The sequence below is a fragment of the Nuphar pumila genome, chromosome 10, assembly GCF_984573655.1.
Source record: "Nuphar pumila chromosome 10, dmNupPumi1.hap1.1, whole genome shotgun sequence".
Classification (NCBI taxonomy): Eukaryota; Viridiplantae; Streptophyta; class Magnoliopsida; order Nymphaeales; family Nymphaeaceae; genus Nuphar; species Nuphar pumila.
In genome coordinates, this window is record NC_143258.1 from 8439691 (window position 1) to 8463279 (window position 23589).

General features: G+C 38.3%; 1 protein-coding gene across 3 annotated transcripts in view; it reads left to right on the forward strand.

The window, feature by feature from the left end:
• Nucleotides 1-2887: 2887 nt before the first annotated feature.
• LOC149823436 (E3 UFM1-protein ligase 1 homolog) overlaps nt 2888-23589 on the forward strand; it is a 131871-nt gene continuing 111169 nt past the window's right edge. For all 3 annotated transcript variants that reach the window (XM_090018835.1, XM_090018837.1, XM_090018836.1), the window contains exons 1-2: nt 2888-3186; nt 5294-5605. In XM_090018835.1, coding sequence (XP_089874961.1) covers nt 3013-3186; nt 5294-5605 — 486 coding nt within the window. In that variant the 5' untranslated portion in view covers nt 2888-3012. The remainder of the gene's footprint in view (nt 3187-5293; nt 5606-23589) is intronic.

The following is a 23589-nucleotide window of genomic DNA, read 5'->3' on the forward strand; positions in this document are numbered from 1 at the left end:
GGACGCCATTACTATTCTAAAAATTGACCATTATGTCCATCCAAACCCAAATTCAACCATTCTAAGATCCAATTTCAATAATGATCCAATATTCATCAATATCAAACGTCAATCCAAATGCAAAGGATCACAACTTATTGAATGATTGCATAAATAAATTATCCAAAAATATTAGGCACTATATTTTCGATTCTAACTAAAAACACGAAAGTTATAGGCATGTCTCAGATTTTTAATAACTATAAAAACTCATGTTTTTGATATTTGATTGGAAAGATCTAAATATGAGAACAACGATTGTTCCGCAAAAAAATAGTCACATATTTGGGAAAAAAATTGCATATATAAGAGAAGTTTATATGTGCAAAGGGTAAAAAGGTTTTTTAAATACAAATATTTACGATTTTGGTCATGAAAAAGAATATAAAAAGTTTATAAGGTCTTTAAGCAAAATGTGTCAAATTACCCATACAGTGTGATCATTTTCCATAAAATCAATTTAATAAACACTTGGGTCAGCTCGCGCCAGCCCAAGGGTGTTTATGTATGGGCCACTAGAATATGAGAACTAGACTATAAGCTGAGATTTTTATGGGATTTTGTTTTTAAAATTTGTTCATAGGGATGTGATCTATATGCTAGGTTTTAAGAGGAACGACTGTTGAATCATTTGATTGTGATGAATAAACAAGATTTCTTAAAGCTTGAAAATCTATGACTCATAGTTGTCACAAATATTCAATCATTCAAAATCATGTTTTTTTCACAAAAAAAACATAATCCAACAATCAATTCCTAGCAAATTAATGGACCAAGTTTAATGCATTTCCAAGGTCAGATTTGCAAAAAAAAAAAAAATCAGAAATGCCTTGTTCACACTCTAGTTCCCATATTCATATATATATATATATATATATATATATATATATATATATATATATATATATATATTCACTATGATATGAGAACTAATGTGTCAACCATGATTTTCAAGGATTTTTGTTCTTTTCTCTTGAATCTTACTGTATGAACCTGATCTATACATATTTGGTTTTATAAGAACCTGCACTTGAATGCATAAACAAGATTTTTTAAGGCTTTAAAATCAATGTCTCATAATCTTCATAAATATTCAAGCACTTAAAAGTCACAATTTTCATAAAAAATACATGATCCAATGGTTGATTCTTAACAAATTCACCATGCCAATCCCATCCACATAGTTGGATTTGCATAAAAAGTGCTGAAAATGCCCATATTTCTAGTTCTCATATTCTAGTGACTCTCTCTCTCTATATATAAGATAACATTTGGTAGTATGACATTTTGTATGAACGCCTCTGGATCTCCTTAGCATGACTTGTTTTGATCCAATGCAACTTGCTAGATGGATTCATCATGTTCAAATAGTGGGAACCAGACTTTGAATCATGTTTTTCTGACAAAAAGCATGGTTTTATGACCTAAGAAAGTATCACACATTGTAGGCCATTGATTTTTAAAGTCTTATAAAACCCCATCTGTGTGTCATAGACTCATAATCGCAAGTTTCAACCGCTGACTCCCACTAAGCAAAACATACCGATCACATATGTAAGATTAGTTGCATGAAAACTACTAGAAAAATGAAATAAAAAAGAGGCGTATGTATGTAATGTCGCCATTACCAAATGTTTTTTCATATTTTATATATTCAGACCTTTTATCGTTTAAACCGTCTTAGACACCTTTAAAAAAAAATACTTTTCCCTCAATTCAAACGTATAGATGTTTTTATCATTACTTAGTCACTAAGAACCCTACATTGGATCAAATCAATTTAACAAAAAATATTGATTTTTAGTTAATAAAGTTTTTGGTGAATACAAAATGTTGATTTTTTTTTGTTGAGCTAAAACGCTTGTAAACATGAAAAAGGTTTAAACAAATCTATGTTTTCTACAAAATAAAGCATAAAGACCACATTTCCGGGTTTAGATTAAGTAAAAACACAAGCAAATTTATTTTCTAAAAGGAATATGGGATGGTCTAGAAGATATAAACACTTACGCGTTACTGTCTCTCTCTCGACGCACATATATTTATGATTTTGCTAAAAAAATAGCGGCGGTCATGACCGCTGCTAAAGGAGTATTTTGTGCATAGTATCGTTGATCGCACTGTGTTTAACCAAACGTCCAACGGGTGGGCTATAAGCTTTGTATTAGACCCGGGCCTAGCCTGAACTTTGACCTAAGCATTATCCTGTTGGTCCACGGGTCGAGCTTGATGAGGCCTGACCCATCAACGGCCGGGTCAAGACTGTCCACAAAACGAGCTCCAATTATGTGAATCAAATAACCACAAATCCTTATAAGAAGGAAACCATAATCTCGGGTTATCCTTCCAAATTCAATCATGCAGACCCATAGCTTGATTATCCAAATTCAGTGCGAACTTTTACATTTCTTTGGTATTATATTGCATCTTAGCCAAGGCGATATGGTTTTCTCCTGTCTCCTCAAAATGTCTAAACACCAATTACCTTAGTTAGCTTTTGAGTAGAAAAAGTTACAAGGATGCGTTTGGATTACATGAAATTAGGATCTAACAACTGGAAAACCAAATGTTGTCAGTATCGACCCGATACCATACCCGAAAATCTGGTTTAAGTCTGATTCTACCTGGGACCGAACCAAACCCGACCCGTTGTAATCCCAACTAGGCCACATGGCAAACGCACTCGTGAATTTTTCCAACCAGAGGCTATCATCGTCCAAGTAAAAAATATAGGGGGTGTTTTCAAAACATCGCGATATTTATAAACAAAACGAAATAATCCGCCTATCCCCGCAGTTTCCAAAATAACGCGGGAGAAAGTCTACGACTGCGAGAAGAAAAGAAATCCAACCGTCGTGTCTCGATGCGTTTCGGTCGAACGCACGAGAGTACCAACTTGTGGCGATCTCGATCGTCTGCACGAAGAAGGACCAGGCGATCGTCGTTCTGAGAGATCAGAAAGGGGAGCGAGGGATGGATCACGAATTGTTGGAGTTGCAGAGGCAGTTCGAGGCGGCGCAGCAGGCGAAGTCGAGCGCGAGGCTGTCGGAGAGGAACGTGGTGGAGCTGGTCACCAAGCTCCAGGAGCTCCGCATCATCGACTTCGACCTCCTCCACACCTCATCCGGAAAGGAATACATCACTCTGGTACTCCCCTCTTTGCTCGTTCAGTTATCTTTACGGTCGCGTTTTTAGGGTATTTTCTTCCTGCCCGTGATGTTTGCTATCGTCGTTTTTTTTATCGCATCTGTTGCGTACAATGCCGAACTCGGCGGGTTCCTCTCGAATTACGTCGGCTTACAAAAAGAATTCGAGGGTTTGGGATTTTAGAGTTTGTGTTCTCTTGGCGGAATTCGTGATGCTTTTGTGTGTAATCTGCAAACATTGTCTTTTTATGCGATTCTGTATGAGAGGGCTTTCGTGCTGCTTTCAGAATTTAAGGTGGAGAAATTATTTGGTGGATAGGGGGGGGGGGGGGGGGCGTGGCCTACGCATTCAGCGCAGTGTTTTCTTGGAGACGGATTATCTATCTAGAAAGCATTGAATTCTATTTCGTAGAATCAATCGACATCAATGGTGTAAATTGTTTGTAATGGTTGTTTCCCTTGATTGATTTCTGGCTGATGGAAATCGCTACATGCTTTGGTCTTTTAGAGCCAGAATTATTATCACATGAGTACCCATCGCTTTTATAGGCATGCCCATGCTAGCCATCGGCCATCTTCTCTTCTAACAAGTTAAGATGCAATTACATTCTGAACTACATGGTGAAATTTCGCGGTAAACCTATTGGCCAAAAGGTGCTTTCATAAAAAAAGAGACAAACAGGACATGACTTAAGATGTTGATTGCAGCAAAGACGACAATTCTACTAAGTCGAATTGACATACGGGTGTGAGGAAACAAGTTCAACTCGGTTTTGGATCCCAAATTTTGGAAGATCGGAAAAGCGTTGTTCACTCTTTAGTCGGGGAATCTCTTACTAGTTTGTGGACCTGCTCCCATGGAAGGGACGGAACAAAAATATCCTCCATAGTAGTAGAGTTAGCAAGTTCTAAGTGATGAGAATTGTTTTGCTCATTGTTGCTTGGTCATCTATCAGTGAACTGCTTAATATCCGACAAATGAAGTTTTAGAAAATATAGCACCAAGTGCCCTTCCTCAGATCAAAGTTTTTGTGAGTTTTATGACATGTTTTTTTGTAATTCTCACTCAGTAATAGAGCACTTCTGTCACTATTGCCATTTGGTATCTTTTTTTCTTTTTCTTTTTCTTTGACTGCTTGTACAATGTTCGGTTTCAATTTGCCTGCTGCATTGAACACGTTTTCAAGAAATGGTTGAACATGGTCTTTCTTACTATTTTGCTTTGAAGAAATAATGATCTATCTCACACTCCATGATATGTTTGAATTCCTTTTCTAATTTAACTGTTGAAAGCATTTTTCTATAATAGAAAAGGATATGGATGCTTTGAACCTCACCGAGGACATGGCATTGGATAGAAATGATTGGAGGAGAAGGATTCATGTGGAAGACCCAAAATGATTTTCTTTTTTGGTTCATATCGCCGACCCCAATTGTTTTGGGATGAAGGCGTAGTTGTTGTTGTTAGTGCTCAATGTTACTGGTGAAGTCTTGATTATGTTTGATACTTAATCCGCATATGCTTCATACTTTTTTTTTTAATAAATTTACAAACTTAATTATGTGAACAGGCATATAAAATGCCATAATCCTGGGAGTGTAATACTGATGATCCGTGATGTCATTGAAATTGTCATATGACCTCATTATTTTGCAATTATGTGTATGCTTGTGGCATTGAGCTCTCTTTGGTTAATTGTATAGCATGAAATCCTGTTAAGTTCATCTTGCACTTTCATATTCTTATATGTGATCTCAATCTCAATAAGTGCCTGTGACTGCCTTTGTCAGCTTCAAAATTAGGGCTTTTGTTTTGTTTTGTTTCTCTTTTGAAGATGGAAAGTGAGACCTTTCAAGGGGTCCTTGTTTTTCTATTTTCTACTTCCTTTCCCATGTCGTCCAGCTGGACAAATCAATGAAAAGTGCAATACCTTTTTTTCCTTTTCTTGTGGATTCTTCTTAGGAAAAGCTAAGCCTGCATACTTTCAGATATGCTTTTGCACCTATAACCTGGATCTGTGTGTGGTTTTTCTTGTGTATATGCCTCGTTCGTGTATTGATGTCACAAGATAGATGGCTTTATGAGCTCTCTTTGAATTGTGTACCAGGACCAACTGAAGTTAGAGATGGAGTCTGAAATTAAAAAATTGAGACGCATTTCTCTGATCGAGCTTTCAGACATCATTGGTGTGGATTTGTACCATGTCGAAAGGCAAGCTCAGGAAATCATTGCAAATAGTGAAGAACTCATGCTTATACAGGGGGAGATAATATCAGAATCATATTGGGATACTGTAGCTGAAGAAATCAATGAAAGGCTCCAGGAGTGCAGTCAGATTGCATTGGCAGAGCTTGCAGCTCAGTTACACGTTAGCTCAGAACTGATAGCCAGTATACTGGAACCTCGGCTTGGAAAAATTGTAAGTGTAACTTTTGCATCCTTTTATACCTTTAAGCAGTATTAGCAGAAGGGTTATAGTTGTCTGTCTTGGTAAACATTTCTGTCTTTTGGCTTTTCCTCATGTTACTTAGTCCTTTTCTTATTTCCGTTTTTCTTGGCTTGTTTTCTATTCCTTATACATGCTTGAACTCCATGCACATCTGCTGGTGCCATTCTTCACTTTTAGTTCTTGGCTCCTATCAATGTCAGTTGTGGTTGATCCTGCCATTCTTTGCATTAATATCCTTGAATTTTTCGCAAACCCGCGACACGCCATACGCCATACTGCCTAATGCCCAAAGACCGCTCGCCAACACTTTTCCATGTGCTGAATCATTTCATTGGCCCTATGTGTAAGAAAATGCAATCCACAAAAAATACCTCTCAACAAGTTTTCACAATGAGATTACAAGAACCGCAAAGGTTCACAAAGAGAGCATCAACACAAAACATACACCATACCCGAAAGAGGGTATTCACAACAAAAATAGAAAAATAAACTTTTATTAAACTTTGGATAAAATCCCACACTCAAGAGAATAATCTGTACAAGGGGAATAACCCCATATTTATAGAGAGAATGAGAGGAGCCTCAAGGGAGTCGTTGGACTCCCAACGGCTCTATTAGAGCTGTTAGGAGTCCAACGGCTCCCTTGGAGCTGCACCTTTTTGACTTGGTCAAAAAGGCCTTTTTGACTAGTCAAAAAGGTGAAGCCTATGAGGGTCCTAAAATGGGGATTTAAGTTAGTTCTAGTTGGGTTTTAAGTAGAACTAATCAAACTAAAAACTAATTGGAAAAAAAGAAAAATATTACGAGGGATTACATGAGATATCTATGAGATTACATATGAGACGCATGAGCTGCCTATGAGATTACATATGAGATATGAAATTACATATTTTAACACACCCCCTCTAACTTACGGTTGGATAACCGAAAGTTTGCCTAAGAAAAAGTGAAATCTAGGAGCAGCGAGAGGCTTGGTGAAGAAATCGGTCAACTGATATTCTGAAGCAACATAGGGAAGATTGATGGCGCCACACAAATTTTTTTTCCGAACATAATGACAGTCCATTTCTATATGCTTGATGCGCTCGTGAAATATCTGATTGCTTGCAATGTAGATAGAACTCTTGTTGTCACAACACAGATTTGATGCTTTTGAACTTTCAACTCACATATCAGAAACGAGACGTCGAAGCCAGACTAATTCCATAGTGGTTGTGGCCATTGCCCTATATTCAGCTTCTGTTGATGAGAGAGAGACCTTTTGTTGCTTCTTGCATCGCCATGACACCAAGGATTCTCCCAAGCAGACACAAAAACCTGTAGTTGAGTGGCGGTCATTTGGATCACCACCCCAATCTACATCAATATAAGCAAGCAATTTTAAATTAGAAGAAGCAAATAAAAATAAACCTCGAGAAATAAATTTTTTAATGTATCTAATAATGCGAAAGACTGCGCCCATATGAACAGAAGTTGGGGCATGCTGAAATTGATTAGCTGTATGAACAACACGTGCAATGTCAGGTCTTGTGATGGACAGATACGATAGAGCCCCGACAAGTTATCTATATGAAGTTGGATTATCAAGTGGTTCTCCATCATCAATCTTCATCTTGACATTCACAATTTCAGGAGTATCAATGTGTCTTTCATCTGAAATACCTGACCTGACAACAATATCCAATGCAAACTTAGATTGAGTTAGCAAGTATCCCATAGGTGAGTATGCAACTTCTATACCAAGAACGTATTTCAAGAAACCCAAATCACTCATTTCAAAGTGTACAACAACAACAACAACTACGCCTTCATCCCAAAACGATTTGGGTCGGCGATATGAACCAACAAAGAAAATCATTCTGGGTCTTCCACATGAATCCTTCTTCTCATTCATTTCTATCCAATGCCATGTCCTCGGTGAGGTTCAAAGCATTCATATCCTTTCCTATCACCTCCATCCATGTCTTCCTAGGCCTACCCCGACCTCTTTTAAATAATATATTTTCCCATTTCTCCATCCTTCTAACTGGAGCATCATTAGGCCTTCGTCGAATATGTCCAAACCACCGTAAATGATTCTCTCATCTTATTTTCAATGGGTGCAACGCGTACCTTCTTATGTATCTCCTCGTCCCGAATCTTATCTTTTATTGTATTTCCACACATCCATCTCAGCATACGCATCTCAACTACACTCATTTTTTGAATATGATGTCTCTTGGCAGCCCAACATTTCGTACTATATAGTAAAACAGGCCTAATAGTCGTCCTATAAAACTTTCCCTTCAACCGCAATGGCATTCAACGATCGCACAACACTCCAGTTGCACTCTTCCATTTCATCCACCTAACCTTTATCCTATAATTTACATCTCCATCAATTTCTCCATACTTTTGAATGATAGATCCCAAATATTTGAAAGAATCATCCATCGGTATTTCTTGCTCACCAAGCTTCACTACACTCCTATCACTACTTCGTTGCTTACTAAATCGACATTCCATGTATTCTGTCTTACTCTTACTCAACTTAAAACCTCTTGCTTCCAATGTCTGTCTCCATAATTCTAACTTAGCATTAACCCCAACTCTAGACTCATCAATCAAAACAATATCATCTGCAAACAACATACACCAAGGCACATTTTCTTGAATTGATCTCGTAAGCTAATCCATCACTATAGAAAATAGGAAAGGGCTTAAAGCAGATCCTTGATGTAACCCAACCGTCATAGGAAAATTGGTTGTCACCCCTCCACAAGTGCGGACATTGGTTACTACTCCTTCATACATATCCTTAATTATACTAATGTACTTGAGAGAAACACCTTTCTTCATCATTGTCCACCAGAGAACGTCCCTAGGTACTCTATCGTATGCCTTCTCCAAATCAATAAAAACCATATGCAAATCTTTGTTCCTCTCTCTATATCTTTCAATAAGTTGTCTAAGAAGATGTATAGCTTCCATAGTTGATCTTCCAGGCATAAAACCAAATTGATTCTCCGATATCATGACAACCTTCCTCAACCTAGACTCAATCACCCTCTCCCAAAGTTTCATAGTATGACTCATGAGTTTTATACCACGATAGTTTGTGCAATCTTGTATATCACCCTTATTCTTATATAAAGGCACCAAAGTACTCTTCCTCCACTCATTAGGCATCTTATTTGTTCGCCAAATCAAGTTAAAAAGATTTGTCAACCATTCTAAACCTTTCTCTCCCAAGCATTTCCAAGCCTCGATAGGTATACCATCTGGGCCAACTGCCCTTCTTGATTTCATTTTCTTCAAAGCCTCTGCAATTTCTTTCTTTTGAATCTTGCGCATGAAATCACGATTTATCTCATGAAAAGGAATGGAGAAGTCTCCAAGATCTTGAGCATGACTATCATTAAATAGCTTATCAAAATAATCTTTCCATCTCTCCTTAATCTCCTCATCTTTGACTAAAACCCTTTGCGTTTCATCTTTGATACATCTAACCATACCCAGATCCCTCGATTTCCTATCTCTCATCTTTGCAAGCCTATAAATATCCTTCTCGCCCTCTTTGGTATCCAACTTGTCATAAACCTTCTTATATACCTTATCCCTCACGTTCCAAACTACTTTTTTAGCTTCCTTCTTTGCTATCATATACTTCTCCAAATTCTCATTATCACGACTTTTACTTAGATTTCTATAACACTCTCTTTTAACCTTAATAGCTAATTTGATATCCTCGTTCCACCACGATGTATCCTTACCTAGCGGTGCATCGCCTTTAGACTCACCCAATACCTCCTTAGCCACCTTTCTCATGCCACCTGCTATCTTATTCCACATAGATTCTGAATCCTCCTCGAGACACCAATCAACTTCCTTGACTACCCGCTCTACAAACATTCCTTGTTTAGCTCCTTTCAGTGCCCACCACTTAATTCTAGGATCTATCCCTTTTGCGACATTGTCTAATTCTAAGATCTAAAATTAAGACTCTATGTTGTGTAGCTACACTTTCTCCAGGTATAACCTTACAATCGATGCAACAACCCCTATCTCTCTTTCTAAGTAGGAAAAAATCTATCTGACTCGTATTAACCTCACTTTTAAATGTTACTAGGTGAGACTCACTTCAAAGTGTGTTTTGAGAAAGTTTTTAATATCATAAACTCCCTGTTTATCACTTTCGGTGATGATCATGTCGTCAACATAGAGTAGAAGGATGATAATACCTGCATTAGAATTCTTAACAAACAGAGTTGTGTCAGTAAAACAAAAACGAAAACCAAAATCAAGCATAACCTTACTAAACTTGTCATACCAAGCTTTTAGAGCTTGTTTGAGACCATACAAAGCCTTGTTTAGGCAAAGAGTTTTCCTTTTGGGAACATTCAAACCTGGTGGTGGATCCATGTATACTTCTTCAACTAAATTTTCATTTAGAAAAGCATTTTTAACATCCGTTTGGAAAATATGCCACCCTTTTATCGATGCTAGAGCTATTAGGATTCTAACAACAGTCATTCTAGCTACCGGGGCAATGATTTCTTCGTAATCTATTCCATATTCTTGGGAATAACCCTTTGCCACTAATTTGGCCTTGAATCTTTCAAGAGTGCCATTACTCTTAGTTTTCACCTTATATACCCAACCACAACCAATAAGTTTCTTGTTGTTTGGAGGATGATCTTGGATGGTCCAAGTGTTTGCCTTTTCTAAGGCTTTTAATTCGACTTTCATAGCTTCAACCCATTCTGGTTGATCCTTGGCTATATCATAAGTGGGGGGTTCTACATAGGAATGAATTAGGGCAATAAAGGCTTGATGTTTTGGTGAAAAAGACTCGTAAGATACAAACTTTTTGGGAACTTTCGAGATCCTAGTGGATTTTCTAGAAGAAACTTCTTGTTCCCTTGTGTATTTGTCTAGGGCACATTGTCTTTCTAAGTTTCCTCGCCTAGAGTATTGAATATAATCCTAACTGTCGTTAATTGGATCAGAATCAATCATCTCCGTCTGATCATCCAGATTAATTTCTCTTTCACTATTCTTTGGAACTAAATCCAACAAGAAGGAATACTCACCTATTTCAATAGACTTTATATTTTCAAAAAAGCTTTCATTTTCTAGAAAAGACACATTCCTTGAAACATATAATTTGTTGTTTTTAGGATCGAAACACCTGTAGCCCTTTTGATGACTAGCATATCCTAAAAATGCATAAGGAATAGCACGGGAAGAAAATTTATCATTCTTATCTGTAAAAACAATCGCTTTTATTATGGGACAGTTCATAATATTCATATCGACATATTATCCGCCCTTGCATCTAGCATTGAGTAGACCCCATACACTAATTGTCCTAGTTCTACCGTATCTTTTGCTTTATTTCTTGTTCTTCTGGAACAATCACAAATCCCTTTTTGATCATAGATCTACTCACGAGAATTTCATTCCATCTGTAAAAACAAAACATTTGCACCCAAATACCCTTAGTCTAGAATAATCTGGAATTTGTTTATAAAGTTTTTCAGTGGGAGAGATATTATTTATTCATGATGAGGGCATTCTATTAATAAGATAAACTGCAGTTAAAATAGCTTCGGCCCAAAAGACTTTAGGAACTTGATGTGTGAAGAGAAGAGTTGTAGATGTTTCTATAATGTGCCTGTGCTTTCTTTCCGCTAACCCGTTTTGTTGAGGAGTATAGAGACACGATTTTTGATGTGAAATCCCATATAAGTTCAAATATTTCTTAAATTCAGTCGACAAGAATTCTCCCTCTGAATCAGTACGAAATATTGAAATATCATTTCTAAATTGGTTTTTGACCATATTGTGAAATATTTAAAAAAATGAAAACATTACATAATACAAAAAACTACCTTTTGACACAATTGGTGGAGGACCCCAAACATCAAAATGTATTAATTCAAGTGGTCGAGTAGAGACAAAGGTTCTTTCATGAAAAGCTAATTTTTTCATTTTTCTAAGAATACATTTTTCACATTTAAAAGTTTCAAGATTACAAATTTTTTTCATGTTTGGAAAGAATTGAAGCTTGGATAAACATGGATGACCAAATCTTTGGTGCAAAATGTTAGAAAGTGACTTGAAATACATTGGGTTCAATAATGAACCCATATCTATGCACGTGAAGTGCAAATATACCCATTAAAGGGAAACAACATAAGAACATAATGTGCTAACACATAAAACCCATAAAAAGGGAAAAATATGACATAAAGTCATAAGTTGCATATCATTGAAGAATAATGGAGAAGGGGTAAAAACCCCATTACAATGGAGCATAAGCTCCCTCAAGAAGTAAGAAATACAAAGGGGAGAGCCCCTATTTATAACAACAAAAAGGAGCCTTGGAGGGGCTCCACTCATAGACGTTGGAGCCCTTCCAACGGTCACAAATGTGACCGTTGGAAGGGGCCCAACGTCTATTTGAGTGGGCCCCTCAAGGTACCTTTTGGTACTTGAGAAAAAAGAAATAAAAAATAAAAGAAAAATAAAAATAAAATAAATTACAATCACATTCATAAAGTGAATGTGCGTAAAACAGAGGAAAAGACTAAAATACCCCTACGGCTAAACAAAAGGAAAATATATATTTTATATATATATAAATAGGAGGATACATATACATATATACCATATATGTATATGTATCATCTTTTATATATATAAAATATGTCTAATTACAACAATTGATGGGTACATTTTAACACCCCCCCTCAAGCTTTGCAGGGAAACGAAAAGATTGAAAAAAGGGCAAAACTCCACGAGGCTTCGGCGACTCCAAGAGGCTTCGACAAAGATGCAATGAAACTTGAAATAGCCTTCCTCCAATTGTCTTCAAATGATGAACCCATTTCCCGAACCATCCAGGGTACTTCCCTTTGTCCTATCTCCAAGGTCCTGAGAAAAGAAAACAACAAAGAACAAGTAAACAATATCTTTGCACTTTACTCAAAAAGGAACATTCCTAACAAGGTGCAAAATTTATGCATCATATGATAGTTACTTTAGTATGAAACGAAAAATTTAGAAAACCAAAGTTTCTAAATCATACATTATGTTAAAACAAAATGAGCGGAAGCAAATTATGCAAAAATTGCAAGAATGCATAATGCATTCATAAGGTCCACCATTGGACAAATATAACCCCATAATGGGGAATAACAAAATGATCCACTAAGGGATACCACAAGAAGCCTACGAAGAGGCATAACATACATATGCTTTATTGAATGAGAGCCCAAAAAAAGCCATAAAGAGCATATGCATATACGAATCATAATATGAATTGATACTCAAAAAACTAAAACATGCTTCAAACATGTAGTGAAGTTTCAAAAAAGAGAAACGAAGTCTCCAAGCATACTTTAGGCAAAATAAACCCAAGAGTTCACAAGGTTTTTAAAAACATTTATGAAAGTCACACTTAATAAAAAAAACATTTTACATATAAGGGTGGCAAAAACCATAAGCACTTAATATATAGATTAAATGCTAAGAAATCAACTTGATATGCATATCAAAAAGATGATTTACTTGAAGAACACAAGTCATGAATGGAATTTTGCAAATTTCAATAATAGTTTATTCATTACAAACAACTTCCTCATTAGTCCTCCAAAACCCATAAATCAAATATATAAGCTACTAGATCAAGAATATAAAACCATTAAAGGCAAAAGACACACACAAAGGTGTGTAAACGAACCTCTTGTCTACATATAATAATACTTGAAATAAGTGCATCTACGACAAGAGCAAGAGAATACATGCCAACATGGACTAAAAAGTATCTCTTGTCTACGTAAAAATACACTTAAAACCAAGTATGTTCAGCTACTAGAACAAGAGTAATAAGTCAACCATGGGCTAAAACATAATACATCTCTTGTCTACATAAGATGACACTTGAAATGAGTGAAATAAGCCAACCATGGGCATACATCTAAGCGACTAGAACAAGAACACAAACGCCAACATGGACTAAGATCACACACGATTGTGTGAATCAGCGTGTCTTGTCTACATATAAGATCACTCAAGACAAGTGTGTTCAGCTACTAGACCAAGAGAGCAAAAGCCAACAAAGGGCTAAAAACACACGAAAGTGTAATAAAATTCTTGTCTACATATGATGACACTTAGATAATGGGCATAAAAGGAAAGGACTTTTGAGGCAATAAAGCTTGTAATGACAACATATAAATAAAACCTCGAATGAAACAATATTCCTTTTAAAAAAGAATACTCATAACAATAACATTTTGGAATAAATGCATGTAAAAAGTATCTTCAACAAGATACTACAATCGATAAAATAATATTCTTGAGAACAAATGTGTGAACATACACACACCAAGAACACTTGTGAAAAAACACAAGAACACAGGTGCACAACAAGCACAACATACGGAATCACAAATGTGCAAGTGCACTCATAAGATTCTTAAACAAATAAAAGGTTGGGTTATAATCCCAAAACACCTTGATTTTAAATATACCTTAAAACATTTAAGGTTTCAAACACCATATGTCCATCACATTTACATAGAGGCATCCATAATATCAATGGCCACAAGAGAAAAAATGAGTGACACACTCATAATTAGAGATCAAATAACAAATCATTTTAGAGTCCCAAGGTGCCCATAACTCACCTCAACAACCATCTATAATATGGAAGGTGGACAATCTAAAATGATACAACACGAGGTGCCCATAACTCACCTCGACAAACATCTCTAATATAACAAAAAATAAGGCCAAATAAATGATGCATTAAATAACATGTGATGGACAAATATAAGTGCCACAAAAGGGCAGTAACCACATAAGGAATCATTTTCCAAATAAAAGTTTTTACCAAGAGGACCGATTAACAAATTGAATCAAAGGTTCAATATAATCCATCAAAACAATTTTGCATAAACACGAATTATGCTTAATCTTCAAAAGAAGTCTTGTACCAAAAAAGACTTATTAAGCAACAAACACAACAACATAAAGAATTCATCAAGACAATCAAGCTTTTAATCAAAGAAATCATAAGAACCGTAATGGTTCAGAAAGAAGGGTTTAACACAATACTCAAGGAAAGAATATTCAAAAAACACTTGAAAATTTATAGATTTGGAATTAAATCCCATACAACAATTTTAAAATATTCTTTGATTGTGATGAGATATGCGGACACATACAAAGTGCTATAAGCACTTACAATGATTTAACAAGAACTCAATATCTAAATTTATTATATTTTTCACAAAAGAAATGTGCATAAAATACAAAAATACACAAAAGTGAGCAAGTATGCACTTTATAAAAAGAGCAATGCTTGAAATTCTCAAATTTTAATTATGCAATTACATGCTTGATAAGTGCAATTGAGGACAAAGAAAACCATATTATGGCCAATGTAGGCATCTTTAAAGATATTATTAAGAGGTTTCGAAACCTTATGAAAAATACAAACCAACAAGTTTATAAGGATGAAAAATGAAATCATTTATACCAAAAAGGATGTAATAGATGAACTATGCACTCTATGTGGGAAATTCCTTTTAAAACAATCTTTCCTAATGGTTTATCATAGATAATTTTTCAAAAAAGAAACATTGAAAAACTTTTTAGGAGTTCTTATAAGTCATCATTAACAAGAACTACTTTAGGATTCAACAAAGATTTTAGATGTGAGAGATTCTCATATAATGATTATATCAAATTTTTCAAAAATGCACTAAAATCCATAATCAACAGGGGAACTCGAATCAAATTAGGGTTCATATGAGAGTTAAAAAATTTTAAGCAAAGATCATTATTTTAGCAAGAAATCATATATATAATTTTTAAAAGTTAACTTATAGGTCAATCATGAAATATTTATATAAGAACTATAAATCTCACATAATTGAAGGTAATTTTTTAAAAACATAAATTACTATTATATGCGATGAGTAGTTCGAAAAACACGAATTTTATATTTGGACAACAAACGATTTCACCAAATTTAAAAGGAGATATTTTCAAAATATATGAGCACACGAAATAACTCCGCCTGTGTAGTTATACACTGCCGGTCCCAAGCCCGGATAAAGGAGGAGGGTTGCGGTAGGCCTGTGACAGCCAGCATAAAAAACTGTCATATCCTATGAAAATGAACCAATATGAGAATTTCGTTGGGGCGTTCCCTACTGAGCGACGCGCTGTACTCTCTAGGCCCGGAGGCAGTGATAAATGTGCAAGGGTTGCTAGGTCGTCGCCCAGAAGCGACGCGTCACACCGGCGCCCGGGTGTGGTGTCAAATAGGCAAGGGTTCCCTCACTTTGTTGGACGGGTGGGGGTAAAGAAGTTAGTCCAAGACCATAAAATTAGGTTAGCCACTTGGAACATAGGGTCTTTAACTGGTAAGTTGGTAGAGTTAGTAGATGTTATGTGTAGGAGAAAGATTGATATTTTATGTCTTCAAGAGACCAAATGGGTAGGTGAGAAAGCTAAAGTGATAGAACCTTGGGGATATAAGATTTGGTATACAGGAATAAATAGGAATAGGAATGGAGTAGGGATTGTTATGAGTCGTCAGTTTATAGATAATGTAGTTGAGGTCTGTAGGAAGGGTGATAGAATTTTACTTATTAAATTAGTATTAGGTACGGATATTATTAATATTATTAGTGTTTATGCACCTCAAGTAGGTTTAGATGATTCCATTAAGCATCAATTTTGGGAAGATTTAGATGGAGTAGTACAAGAGACATCTTATGGAGAAAAGCTTTTCATCGGCGGTGACCTTAATGGACATGTAGGCATTAGTAGGGATGGATTTGAGAATATCCATGGAGGCTATGGTATAGGAGAAAGAAATGAAAGTGGAGAAAGGATTTTAGATTTTTGTTTGTCCTATGATATGATCTTAGCAAACACTTGGTTTAGGAAGAGGGAGTCTCACCTAGTAACATTTAAAAGTGGGGTTAATACGAGTCAGATAGATTTTTTCCTACTTAGAAAGAGAGATAGGGGTTGTTGCATCGATTGTAAGGTTATATCAGGAGAAAGTGTAGCTACACAACATAGAGTCTTAATTTTAGATCTTAGAATTAGACAATGCCACAAAAGGGATAGACATAGGATAGATCCTAGAATTAAGTGGTGGGCACTGAAAGGAGCTAAACAAGGAATATTTGTAGAGCAGGTAGTTAAGGAAGTTGATTGGTGTCTCGAGGAGGATTCAGAATCAATGTGGAATAAGATAGCGGGTGGTATGAGAAAAGTAGCTAAGGAGGTATTGGGTGAGTCTAAAGGCGGTGCACCACTAGGTAAGGATACATCATGGTGGAACGAGGATGTCAAATTAGCTATTAAGGTTAAAAGAGAATGTTATAGAAATCTAAGTAAGAGTCGTGATAATGAGAATTTGGAGAAGTATATGATAGCAAAGAAGGAAGCTAAAAAAGTTGTTCGAAACGCGAGGGCTAAGGTATATAAGGAGGTTTATGACAAGTTGGATACCAAAGAAAGCGAGAAGGATATTTATAGGCTTGCAAAGATGAGAGATAGGAAATCGAAGGATTTGGGTATGGTTAGATGTATCAAAGATGAAACGCAAAGGGTTTTAGTCAAAGATGAGGAGATTAAGGAGAGATGGAAAGATTATTTTGATAAGCTATTTAATGATAGTCATGCTCAAGATCTTGGAGACTTCTCCATTCCTTTTCATGAGATAAATCGTGACTTCATGCGCAAGATTCAAAAGAAAGAAATTGCAGAGGCTTTGAAAAAAATGAAATCAAGAAGGGCAGTTGGCCCAGATGGTATACCTATCGAGGCTTGGAAATGCTTGGGAGAGAAAGGTTTAGAATGGTTGACAAATCTTTTTAACTTGATTTGGCGAACAAATAAGATGCCTAATGAGTGGAGGAAGAGTACTTTGGTGCCTTTATATAAGAATAAGGGTGATATACAAGATTGCACAAACTATCGTGGTATAAAACTCATGAGTCATACTATGAAACTTTGGGAGAGGGTGATTGAGTCTAAGTTGAGGAAGGTTGTCATGATATCGGAGAATCAATTTGGTTTTATGCCTGGAAGATCAACTATGGAAGCTATACATCTTCTTAGACAACTTATTGAAAGATATAGAGAGAGGAACAAAGATTTGCATATGGTTTTTATTGATTTGGAGAAGGCATACGATAGAGTACCTAGGGACGTTCTCTGGTGGACAATGATGAAGAAAGGTGTTTCTCTCAAGTACATTAGTATAATTAAGGATATGTATGAAGGAGTAGTAACCAATGTCCGCACTTGTGGAGGGGTGACAACCAATTTTCCTATGACGGTTGGGTTACATCAAGGATCTGCTTTAAGCCCTTTCCTATTTTCTATAGTGATGGATTAGCTTACGAGATCAATTCAAGAAAATGTGCCTTGGTGTATGTTGTTTGCAGATGATATTGTTTTGATTGATGAGTCTAGAGTTGGGGTTAATGCTAAGTTAGAATTATGGAGACAGACATTGGAAGCAAGAGGTTTTAAGTTGAGTAAGAGTAAGACAGAATACATGGAATGTCGATTTAGTAAGCAACGAAGTAGTGATAGGAGTGTAGTGAAGCTTGGTGAGCAAGAAATACCGATGGATGATTCTTTCAAATATTTGGGATCTATCATTCAAAAGTATGGAGAAATTGATGGAGATGTAAATTATAGGATAAAGGTTAGGTGGATGAAATGGAAGAGTGCAACTGGAGTGTTGTGCGATCGTTGAATGCCATTGCGGTTGAAGGGAAAGTTTTATAGGACGACTATTAGGCCTGTTTTACTATATAGTACGAAATGTTGGGCTGCCAAGAGACATCATATTCAAAAAATGAGTGTAGTTGAGATGCGTATGCTGAGATGGATGTGTGGAAATACAATAAAAGATAAGATTCGGGACGAGGAGATACATAAGAAGGTACGCGTTGCACCCATTGAAAATAAGATGAGAGAATCATTTACGGTGGTTTGGACATATTCGACGAAGGCCTAATGATGCTCCAGTTAGAAGGATGGAGAAATGGGAAAATATATTATTTAAAAGAGGTCGGGGTAGGCCTAGGAAGACATGGATGGAGGTGATAGGAAAGGATATGAATGCTTTGAACCTCACCGAGGACATGGCATTGGATAGAAATGAATGAGAAGAAGGATTCATGTGGAAGACCCAGAATGATTTTCTTTGTTGGTTCATATCGCCGACCCAAATCGTTTTGGGATGAAGGCGTAGTTGTTGTTGTTGTTGTATGAGCACACGAAATGTGAAAAGAAATAATTCAACTATCATGACCATTAAATGAACAAACTATATGCAAGAAACATATTTTCAAATGCATAATACTTTTAAGAAAAGGGATACATACCGAATAACTTCAAAAGCATAATACTTTAGGAAGAGCCATGAATACTTCACCATTTCTTGAGCGACACGCTTTCTGTTGCACCAAAGGACAACCCCATCGTGACCTCGCTCTGATACCATGTTAGAAAGTGACTTGAAATACATTGGGTTCAATAATGAACCTATATCTATGCACGTGAAGTGCAAATATACCCATTAAAGGGAAACAACATAAGAACATAATGTGCTAACACATAAAACCCATAAAAAGGGAAAAATATGACATAAAGTCATAAGTTGCATATCATTGAAGAATAATGGAGAAGGGGTAAAAACCCCATTACAATGGAGCATAAGCTCCCTCAAGAAGTAAGAAATACAAAGGGGAGAGCCCCTATTTATAACAACAAAAAGGAGCCTTGGAGGGGCTCCACTCATAGACATTGGAGCCCCTCCAACGGTCACAAATGTGACCGTTGGAAGGGGCCCAACGTCTATTTGAGTGGGCCCCCCAAGGTACCTTTTGGTACTTGAGAAAAAAGAAATAAAAAATAAAAGAAAAATAAAAATAAAATAAATTACAATCACATTCATAAAGTGAATGTGCGTAAAACAGAGGAAAAGACTAAAATACCCCTACGGCTAAACAAAAGGAAAATATATATTTTATATATATAAATAGGAGGATACATATACATATATACCATATATGTATATGTATCATCTTTTATATATATAAAATATGTCTAATTACAACAATTGATGGGTACATTTTAACACAAAAGATCTAAGCCTAATTTTTAAACATTGCAGCATAATGTATTCTTGTGTATTTCCAAAAAATCCATGTAGTACAAGCCTCCTTCTCTATGGCCTTCCCCAATCAGCTTCCCTGACTGGTGATCCTGTACTCGACAAGCATGAGAAGAGAATGAAACATTACACCCATGGTCAGTTAGCTGAGATACAGATAAGCGATTTAAATTTAGTTTAGGAATATATCTAATTTTTGGAACACAAAATCCTTTTGAATTTTGAGAACTATTTTCAAAATTCTGTATTCCTTTAATTTCAAGAGTTGTTCCATCCACAGTAAAAACATTAGATCCACTTCAGTTATTACATTGAGAAAGCAATTTTATGTTTGGTGTCATGTGAAACGAGACACCAGAGTCAAGAAGCCATAGAGGTTTACCTAGATCGGAGATGCCAACCGAAGAAACCGCGACTTTGGCAGAGGAAGAAGCTCATTTGAGAAGAGGTTGTAGTGCCTCTACCAGCTGAGTTAGAGACATGTTTCCAATGAACGTCTCATTTGATTCTTTCGTTGATTCCACAGTAGCTACCTTCTTCTCATAAGGTTTTTTCAACTTTGAACACTAAGTTTTAACGTATCCTGGTTCATGACAGTAATAACAAATATCTTTTCTTCTTTCAAAATCGCCTCCTTGTCTTTCATTATTTGTCCTTCCAATATGTGGCAGTTTGTAAGTGCGAATGTGATTGCCTCATCTTGATACAGCTAGAACTGTGTCATCATCACTCTTGGCGACTTGCTTCTTGAGTCTATTTTCTTCCATACTCAACTCTTAAATTGTATTTTCAATAGAGGAAACCTTTCCTCGATGTAGAAGAGCGGACTTGGTTGTTTCAAATTCGGGTCTTAACCCATTGATAAATTGAAAGAAATGCTCCACATTTACTTGATTTTGGCGAAGCTCAAGATGTAAGAACTCAATAAAAAAAATGTTTGGATCTGGGCCGGATCCGGACCTGGGTAAATCAGTCGGCTGCGTGCTTTTAAAAGCACGCAGCGACTGAGGGAGGAGGTTCTCGAAACCTCCTTCCCCTTCTCGTCTCTCGGTCTCTCTCCCCTCGCTGTCTCTCTCCCTCACCGCCTCTCGGTCTTTCTCGCTCCTCTGCGTTGCCGACCCGCCGCCACCTGCGACCTCCCTCCGACGTCGATGCTGCTGCTGCCGGCGACCACCAGGTACGCCCCTCTTTCCCCCTCTTTCTCCCGTCTCTTTCTCCCTCACTTCTTTGTTGCGCAGGGAGGGGCTGAGCCGTCTCCCCGCCTCCCTCAATCGCAAGGGAGGGGCAAAGCCCCCTCCTTGCTGCCTTAAAACCCCAGGGGCGGGGCAGAGCTTCCTCCTTGCGATGGGTTTTGCAGGGGAGGGGCCCAGTCCCCTCCCGATGCCTCTGTTAGCAGGGGAGGGGTCGAGCCCCTCCCTATGTGCTGTTACGGGGGAGGGCGTCGAGTTCCCCTCCCTGCTCCCTGCGTCTCACTCCGGCAGGGGAGGGCCGAGCCCCTCCTCCCTGCCCCTTTTTACCAGCCTCTTTTGGCTGTTCTGGCAGGGGCCGATGCTCCTGCCCCTGCCCCTTTTAGTTGTGCCAGCAGGGGCCATCGGCCCCTGCCTTTTAGTTTGCTAGCAGGGGCCATCGGTGGCCCCTGCCCCTTTTTCTATTCTAGTAGGGGCCTTCCCCTGCCCCTTTTTCTGTTCTAGCAAGGGCCATCGGCCTCTGCCCCTTTTTTCGGCTCCCCCATTTAGGTGCGTAGGGGAGGGTCCGACCCTCCCTGCCTCTGTATATCGTAGGGAGGGGCTCGAGCCCTCTCTGCCTTCGATCTTCGCAGGGGAGGGCTCGACCCTCCCTGCCTTCGCAGTATGCAAGAGGGGCCGAGCCCCTCCCTGCTTACTGGTACGGTAGGGGAGGGGGCTGACCCCCTCCCTGCTACCTGTTATGGCAGGGGAGGGGTCGAGCCTCTCCCTGCTCCCTCTTCTCGAGCGTCAGGTAGGGACTTTGCCCTCTGCTTGTTTGCGTGCTCGACCGGCAGGGGCCAAGCCCCTGCCTCTTGGTGTATTCGGCAGGCAGAGGCGAAGCCTCTTGCCTCCTACTTTGTGCTAACGGGTGGGGGCTTGCCCCCCTGTCTCTTTGCTCTTCTGGCAAGCAGGGCGACGCCTCAGCCTCCCTCGTTGCCTTCATAAGGCAGGGGCACAACCCTGCCTCCCCGTTGTTCGCTGACAGCAAGTCAGCAGGGGCTCGCAGCCCCTGCCCCTGCTTCTTGCGCTTATAGCAGGTGTGCATGTGCACGATGTCCTTGCCTCTGCTTTCATTACGTCAGGACGACGATAGTGCCTCTGACTTTCTATTTTGATATTAACTTGCTAAGATCGTTACTTTTGCAGCTCGTACGACGGGTCCCGCTCGCGCTCCGCGACTTGAGCCACCAATCGCGTACATCCGCAGACGACAGCAAGCTTGCAACTCTCAAAGGTAGGGGAAGATTGCACAGAAGACTTGGACAATTGAATTAAGTTCAATTAACTAAAAAAAGACCATTAAATATATATATATATATATATATATATATTTATATATTTATACGAGTACACATTTAACTCAAGGACGCTGTTTCGCGATCCTTGTCTTTTACCTTGCCGTCGCGTATCGCGCGAAGGTTCTGCGTTGCACTCCTGTTTACAGCCTTTACTTTGCCGTTGCGCATCGCGCACAGGTTTTGCGTTGCACTCCTGTTTACAGTTTCGTTACTTTGCCGTTGTGCATCACGCAAAGGTTCTGTGTAGCACTCCTGCTTACAGTCTTTACTTTGCCGTCGCGCTTTGCGCTAGGCTCTTGCTTTTGCATATGTGTTGGTATTGCCTTGCTATTGCAGACGTGCAAGTCCTTGCTCTTTGCGTATACTTTAAAGGCATCCTCGTGGAGGATGCAAGGGGCATTTACCACTCTCCCTCTTGCGACAAGAGTTCAGTCAGGAGCGAGCGACACATCCTCGTCTAAGGAGAGGGATACCTCGCAAGGATCCTGGCTCTTCGTGTGCGCAATCCTGCAGAGTCGACTTGAGATTTTAGAGAGCTGCGCAAAAGCATTAAAGACTGCTCCAAATCGAAGCATTTTGAAGGATGTGACTGGCTGGTTCTGCTCGCCTTTTTGGCATATCTCGGGTGATCTCGAATTGGGGGTTCGAGCGAACTTCTTGGCGGGTGTTCTGTTGAGAAACCCGTATCCCGTCTATCGAGGCCGGTATCGAGTCATGCGAGACATGTAGATACCCCGATAGCGGATGTGATTCGAGATAATCACATGCATAATGTTGGCACAAGGTACTGCTGTTTCAAAAGATAAAGTAAAGTTGATAAACTTTACGTCTTTGTGAAACACTCCTGTTGAGGCTTCTATTGAGGAGCTATACCCCCTTCTTTCTAGAGTACTTGTAGTCGTGCGCAACACGTCTAGTACTGCGATGATCAGATGAGATGGTCGTGCGACCTCGAACAACGCAAAATGCAAAATGCTGCAATCACATAAATGGCCTCACATTCGCCTTCACAGGCAAGATGCTCGAGTGGTTTAAAGACCACAACATAGAATGGGTAGTTAGTTAAGCAACCCCTAACATGCCTATTCGCTTCTATGTGTCTGTCAAGGGAGAGGATAGAGCGGTACAAACTCCAATGGACAGGTTGTTAACAACCACCCTACGGGCAACGATCCGGCCTCCCCAGTCATTGGAGTTAGGGGAAAGGGGATACATTAGTTAGCT